This window comes from Danio aesculapii, chromosome 3 (assembly GCF_903798145.1).
Source record: "Danio aesculapii chromosome 3, fDanAes4.1, whole genome shotgun sequence".
NCBI lineage: Eukaryota > Metazoa > Chordata > Actinopteri > Cypriniformes > Danionidae > Danio > Danio aesculapii.
In genome coordinates this window covers 42,258,710-42,266,906 of record NC_079437.1, presented here as the reverse complement: position 1 = coordinate 42,266,906, position 8,197 = coordinate 42,258,710, and the positions used below count along the sequence as shown (strand labels likewise).

The following is an 8,197-nucleotide window of genomic DNA, read 5'->3' as shown; positions in this document are numbered from 1 at the left end:
TCTTGGTAATTTCCTCATGGAACTCTAAAATATCCATGTGCTCATCCTTTACCATAGTAAATTTAATATTACGGAAAAGCTGATACTGATAAAAAAAAAAGCTGATCAAATCACAGTAAACAAAAAGTGACAGTTCACTTTTCTTTCTTTTTTTTATTTACAATTTTACAGATAAAAGGAAATTAAAGAGTGATTCACTTACCAAAAAATCACAACAAAAATGTATCAAATGAAATATAAATCTAAAAATATAATCTACACATAAAATTATTGTACAGTTTAAACAAATTCTTACAGTTTTGACAGCTGATCTAAAGTGAGGACAATAATAAATGACATTTAAAGGCTCAGTTTTATTCTAAACAGAAAAAAATAATGAAAACATGCAGAGTAACTTACTTTATGCCTGAAATACAAGAGGTACATGTGTTCATATTAATAGCTTATTACTCATTTACTTACTCATTTATTGTGAATAATCTTTAAAAGTACCAACTACTCCTAAATAACTGGTTTGTAAATAATTCAACACTTAATTTAGTACAAAAAAAAATAAATAAATAAGCATTACCAACATATTTGTGTGGTATATTTTCATCACCAAGTCTATTTACTTATGTCATAGTTTGTGTAAATATATATTTACTCAGTTTTTAAAATAATTTCAGTAGTTATATTAACTAATAAGCAAATGTTTATATGATTAATTTACAACACAGTTTGTAAAGTAATTTATTGTGATATGTTATATGAAAGACTTACTTTGTTAGCCAAACAAATGGATTTGCATTATATATTCAAGTTAAAAATATTCTTGTTTTAAGTACTGAAAAAATATACTCCCACAATTATTCTGCACAGTAATAGCAAGCCAAATACATATAAGCCAAAATTACAGCATTTGTAGCTGTATTTATACAGTAAATGGTTAATGTAGAGTCTGTTAATCTAGAGTTATTGCTTAACCAATGATAAACTCACTAATGCTTATGAAATAATTAATAGTGTGCAGTAATCATAAAGTTTTACAATTTTTTTACATTCTGTGGCAACAAAAATGGGAATTGGTTGTCATTTTAGTATTTTATGAAAGTCATAAACATGATAGATAGTATATATCGAAGTATAGATAGATAGATAGATAGATAGATAGATAGATAGATAGATAGATAGATAGATAGATAGATAGATAGATAGATAGATAGATAGATAGATAGATAGATAGATAGATAGATAGATAGATAGATAGATAGATAGATAGATAGATAGATAGATAGAGATAAAGAGAACGATAGACAGACAGGCAGGTGGACAGACAGAGAGATAAATAGAATGAGATAAAGAGAATGATAGATAGATAGATAGATAGATAGATAGATAGATAGACAGACAGACAGACAGACAGACAGACAGACAGACAGACAGACAGACAGACAGACAGACAGATAGATAGATAGATAGATAGATAGATAGATAGATAGATAGATAGATAGATAGATAGATAGATAGATAGATAGATAGATAGATAGATAGATAGATAGATAGATAGATAGATAGAGAACGATAGACAGACAGGCATGCGGACAGACAGAGAGATAAATAGAATGAGATAAAGAAAATGATAGATAGATAGATAGACAGATAGACAGACAGACAGACAGACAGACAGACAGACAGACAGACAGACAGACAGACAGACAGACAGATAGATAGATAGATAGATAGATAGATAGATAGATAGATAGATAGATAGATAGATAGATAGATAGATAGATAGATAGATAGATAGATAGATAGATAGATAGATAGATAGATAGATAGAGAACGATAGACAGACAGGCAGGCGGACAGACAGAGAGATAAATAGAATGAGATAAAGAGAATGATAGATAGATAGATAGATAGATAGATAGATAGATAGATAGATAGATAGATAGATAGATAGATAGATAGATAGATAGATAGATAGATAGATAGATAGATAGATAGATAGATAGATAGATAGATAGATAGATAGATAGATAGAGAACGATAGACAGACAGGCAGGCGGACAGACAGAGAGATAAATAGAATGAGATAAAGAGAATGATAGATAGATAGATAGATAGATAGATAGATAGATAGATAGATAGATAGATAGATAGATAGATAGATAGATAGATAGATAGATAGATAGATAGATAGATAGATAGATAGATAGATAGATAGATAGAGATAAAGAGAACGATAGACACACAGGCAGGTGGACAGACAGAGAGATAAATAGAATGAGATAAAGAGAATGATAGATAGATAGATAGATAGATAGATAGATAGATAGATAGATAGATAGATAGATAGATAGATAGATAGACAGACAGACAGACAGACAGACAGACAGAGAGACAGACAGACAGATAGATAGATAGATAGATAGATAGATAGATAGATAGATAGATAGATAGATAGATAGATAGATAGATAGATAGATAGATAGATAGATAGATAGATAGATAGATAGATAGATAGATAGATAGATAGAGAACAATAGACAGACAGGCATGCGGACAGACAGAGAGATAAATAGAATGAGATAAAGAGAATGATAGATAGATAGATAGATAGATAGACAGACAGACAGACAGACAGACAGACAGATAGACAGATAGATAGATAGATAGATAGATAGATAGATAGATAGATAGATAGATAGATAGATAGATAGATAGATAGATAGATAGATAGATAGATAGATAGATAGAAAAGGATCAAGATAATGGGCAGACTGCCAAAAAAATACATCGTTGTGGTCAGAGCCACCTCATGTGAAGGCATAAATTTCCATTAGACGATCAGCCATTTCATGTTCAATGTATTTGTGAGGGAAAAATCTGTAATTTCTGAACTATGAAATCATTTAGAGAAAAATATTTATCAGACTTGAGATTGCACTTTACAACCATGTAAACAGTCAAGCAAAGATCTCAAAAAGTTCTTAGCACTACCAAACAGGCTTTGACATCACCACCAAAAAGTTCTGTTTCGATTTCTGAGACTTTTAATGCTATTTCATTAGCTCCGACTTCATATCCTGTCCATTCCACTGAAATTTTAAATGGGTGAAGCGGAGATCATTTGTGCTTTGCCAACAAGAGCATCTGTCAAGCCAGTTTGGACCCGAAAACAAGACCAAAATGATTTTCCCGATCAAATTTGCCAATCTCAATCCCTATGCGATTTCCTGATCCTGGGATCCCCCTGTGGTTAGTGACCTGGGCTGCTACCCATGTCGCTGATTTGATTAGCACAGCACTGGCAGAGCTACAAAGCTGAACTCAGGCCAGAAGTTTGAGACCTGATTTGGCAGTGAATGAGATGGTGGTTTGTGATGTATGCTGGCAGGTGGTGAAGGAGAGACTGCTGGACCTGCTGAACCGAGAGGAGGAGGAAGAGAGTCATGGAGAGGATGTGGTAAAAAAAAAAGCATGCCTGCTAAGCTAAATTATTTAGGATGTGTTTTTGTCGATCCAATCACAAGAGGACAACTCTAATTACAGGTGTGAATGGGGTGTGAAATGTTCTGACCTTGTCCACTTTCGATTACGGACAGAATTAATTGAAAACACACTTGACAGGATTGCTTTAATAGTGTGATTGTATATGTAAAATATAAATAGATGTACATATGAAGAGTTCAGCTGCAAAAACCTCTAAGTGCCATCTAAAATTTCCATAAACAAAGGAGGCCGAGAATAATGTTCCTTTTATGTTGAGTTATTTCACTTTGAAGACCATGCAAAGGACTTATAAAAGTGAAACTGCTGAACCACACAGCCAGATAACAATGCTCATTTTAGAAGAAAACTTCAGATGGCATTTAGAGGTTTTTGAATATGAACCCTTCACATGTGATCACCTGCTTTGAATGTTATCACTCAATTAAATTGGCGGTTATCAGCTGATAGATATGGGCCGGTAGGAGCCTTCTGCACCTATTGGTAGGCTCAGAAGGCTGTTCCACTTCCATCCACATGGTTAATCAGCTACTAATAGAGAAAACTCCAGGTCTGTTTTTACATTACTGTGATGGTTGAGTTTAGGGTTGGGGTAGGGGTAGATGTTAATAAAATACAATTAATGGGAAATTTTATAATAATATAAATAATTCTTGTTAACTTCCGGCCGTAGCCATATGCGATCTATAGCTGATTAGCCATGTGGATGGATGATGGATGGATAACAGTCTTCTGAGCCTATACCAGTAGGTGCAGAAGGCCCCTACTGGCCCATATCTATCAGCTGATAACCACTGATAACGCCCATTCAATCGAGTGATAACATACAAATCGGCCGATGTGACAGCAAATTCGATTTTTGGAATATGGCTGTTCATTCCATTCTTCCAACAGCAGCTTCCATGCAGCACCAGAAAAAAATTCATAAGATTTAGAGAGCTTTGTAAATGTGAAAAGTCAAAACTGTTTTATTCTATTTAGAGCAACCTGAATAGCAACTTTAAGCCTCCAATCATTTGGATAATGCATGTTTTGAATAATTTTTTTTTGCATGATCATTTTCTCTTATCCTTTGCATAAGGCTTTTATGCACCTAATTAATTACTCTCAATTTTCTAAAATATTTGTTAAAATAATTTTAGAAAAAGAACAGCATATATACAATCAAGCATGGAATTATTCATACCCCTGGCAAACTCTGATTTAAAGATACTATTATTCAACCAGCAAATGTTTTTACCCATTCATCTTTAGCGTTGAGCTCCAACTCTTTCAGGTTGGAGGTTCTCCTTGCCAACACCCTAATATTTCTCGGTTTAAAAAAAATTATAACCTGCTTGTTGAACAAAAGTAATAAAAGTTTTTCACAATTGTTTGTGATTTTTTTTTCCTATAAAATTGACTGATTTTATACACATACATACATACATACACATACATACATACATACATACATACATACATACATACATACATACATACATACATACATACATACATACATACATACATACATACATACATACATACATACATACAAACGTACAAACGTACATACGTACATACATACATACATACAAACATACGTACGTACATACATACGTACATACATACATACATACATACATACATACATACATACATACATACATACGTACATACGTACATACATACATACATACAAACATACATACGTACATACATACATACATACATACATACATACAAACATACATACGTACATACTTACATACATACATAAATACATACATACATACATGCTACATATGTGTGTGTGTGCATGATGGATATATATGTGTATATGTGTATAAAATCAGTATATATTATTATTATTATTATTATTATTATCTTATTTACAGTAGTAGGTAGCCTACCTACTATGTTAGGTGTGCAATCAGACACAACGACAATGACACAAATCACAAAAATAAAGCTTTTTATTTTGGTCTCTTGTCGAGACAAGATCTAAAGCAGATCTAAAACAGTAGGGATTAAGCCAAAGGAAGGTTGTATAACTCTTTTTTTTATCCATGATCTTACTCTTTTCTCTCAGATTTCTCTCCCTGGAGCATTTGACATCATGTACCTCACGCAGGAGTTAGGGCCTACCATAATACACCTAAAACATAGCAGGGAGAGAGTTAAACGAAAGTATTTATAGTTTTTACGCACATCATGATACAGCCTTAGTAATAATGCACTCAATGGAGCTATTGATGTCATTGTGAGGGTAGGGTTAGAAGTGGGGTTACCAAAGTGAGTCCATTAAAAAGAGCCCATTGCATGCATCTAAGATTGCACCTCACTGAGTCTGCAGCCAGACCCAGATTTTGCCAGGGCTTGAATAATTTTGGGCTTTACTGTACATATTAAAACAGAAGTGTCTAAGCCTAATACCGTAGGAGTTGATGAAAATAAAATAAATAAATTACCTGCAATTTCATTAATCAATGCATGAAGTAACTATAATAAAGCCGTTTTAATTGTTTTAGTGCTTTGAATATGATTTTTATTTTTTGTAAATTATGAAAATAGCAAAACTCTTTCGCAGTATTACAGATCAGAGAAATCGGCCCTCTGCTTCATCAAAGAAGTTGTTAAAAGTGGACATATGTAGCACATTTAAAAGTCAGATGTGAACGGTAATGTGTCTCGTTGGCCCACTTGTGATCGGATCAACGAAAATGCATCTTAATAACATGGCCTTATTTAGATATCAGGAATGGCTATGGTAAGACTAATAACTAGTAAAATGTTCATATGATATATTTACAATACAGTTTGTAAAGTAATTTTTTGCCCTTTAGAAGATATATGAGGGACTTGCTTTGTTTACCAAATAGTGGATCTAATTGCATTTGCATTGTAAACTTAAAAAAATAAATAGTTTAAAAATTGTATTTTTTTTATTTAATATGTTAAGTTTTTAGTTATGATACTCCTAAAATCATTCCACAAAAATCCGCAGATTTTTAAAAAAAATTCTCTGCAGAAATTGAAAAAACTGTCCGCATATTCTAGCTGGCTCTACTGATAACATCTGTGTTATTTCTCTTAGAGTACCTGCGATCCGGTGGTAAACCATTCTGAATCGATTAGCCACACCGTCAGCGTTCCCCTTCAGACGACGCTGGGCACCCTAGAGGAGATCGCCTGCTGAGCGCCCTAATCCTCCATGCCACCAGGGGGAATAGAGACACTCCATTTCAATTGGAGAAGGACAGAGGAAAAAGAGCCTGTTTTTCTAGACATGTCATCATTTGGCACAGACATTCAAACTAGAAGCCAAGGAGCTGCTTATGGAACACAAGGACCCCAAAATTTTCTCACAAACACCATCTGTTTGTTCTGGACTTGCGAAGGAAAGCAGACGCTTGTGGACTTGTCAGGACGGTCAGTTGTAAACATGAGACACAAAACACAAAAACACAAGCATACGAGGAACTGCAAAATGCACATGGCCTCAACGTGCTCTTGCATTCGTTCTTTATCTCTCTACCCCAGCCACCGTTTTGAAGTCTACTGCCAAAACACTGTAAATTATTAACGGAGAAAATGTTGTGAAACTGTTCTAACTGTGCATGTGTCAGTTTCATGCGTTACAATACGGTTTTCTCGAACATGTCATCAACTTGTGGAGACGGATTTGTCTTCTTGTGCTGTTCTTTGCTATGTGTTTCCGCATCTCAATTGGCTGCTTGATGTATCAGCGATGCATCATAAACCGAGAGCCCCTTTCTTTCCTTCCTTGCCTTTATTTTTGTCGATCCGATATAGAAAAGCTGAATGGTTCACGGTACAATGGAAGCTATTATGAGCCCATTGAGGCTGAGTATGGTTCTTATACATGCTTTCTGGATCTCTTTTGGAAAAACGAAGAACAAAGGAATTACAAAAAAAAGAGTGTTTCTCGCTTTACAGGATTATGGTGTTACAATTAGCAGTTCTCATTTTGTCAAATGTAAAAGGTGTTCATTTGTCGATATTAGAAAGCTGCTGTAATCTTTTAATTTAGAGTTGATTGATAGGACTTTGCGAGCATGAAAAGGTGGAAGGTGGTTTATTGTGTGAGTTCGGTTTCTATACGGTTGTCTTTGTCTCATGCCATCATTTAAGAGCTCTTAATCTGTGCTGCGGGTTGTGACACTGTAATTGCCATATGTTATCTAATATTTACTATGTTCCCACAATGTTTTTTGATGATGGATGACTGACAGTTCAAAGGTGTGATTGTGTGTTTACAGCTCTCAATCTAAATATAAGGTCACTCTTGCAAAGCCTCAACAGACCCTTTCATTCTTTAACATGTACAGTGTTTCAGCCAAGAATCATCATCTGAAGTGAATCTCTTCTGTGCTTTGGCTGAAAATAATGAAAAGAGGGTCAGATTTGGGGAATTAGAGTGAGCTTGATTGCATTCATTAGTTTAACTTGCTTCAATGTTCCATCTAAGAATATTGAATGTTGAAAAATGATGTCGTTAAATGAAAAGAAAGACTCAGAGTCCTTGTGTTGAAACTGCAGGTGAAGCTTTTGAGCAAATTGTACTGGGACATGAAATCCCCTGGAAGATGCCAGACTAGGGCTGGGTGATTAATCGAAAGGTAATCGAAATCGACATTTAGAACCTATAATCGATCTAATTTTTCCAGGACGATATTTTTCAATTATATTCCCTACA

General features: G+C 34.2%; 1 protein-coding gene across 1 annotated transcript in view; it reads left to right on the top strand.

Annotated features, from left to right (window-relative positions):
* asic2 (acid-sensing (proton-gated) ion channel 2) overlaps positions 1 to 7,796 on the top strand; it is a 271,368-nt gene extending 263,572 nt beyond the window's left edge. The window contains exons 9-10 of the mRNA XM_056454041.1: positions 3,383 to 3,451; positions 6,575 to 7,796. Coding sequence (XP_056310016.1) covers positions 3,383 to 3,451; positions 6,575 to 6,676 — 171 coding nt within the window. The 3' untranslated portion in view covers positions 6,677 to 7,796. The remainder of the gene's footprint in view (positions 1 to 3,382; positions 3,452 to 6,574) is intronic.
* The last annotated feature ends 401 nt before the right edge of the window (positions 7,797 to 8,197 follow it).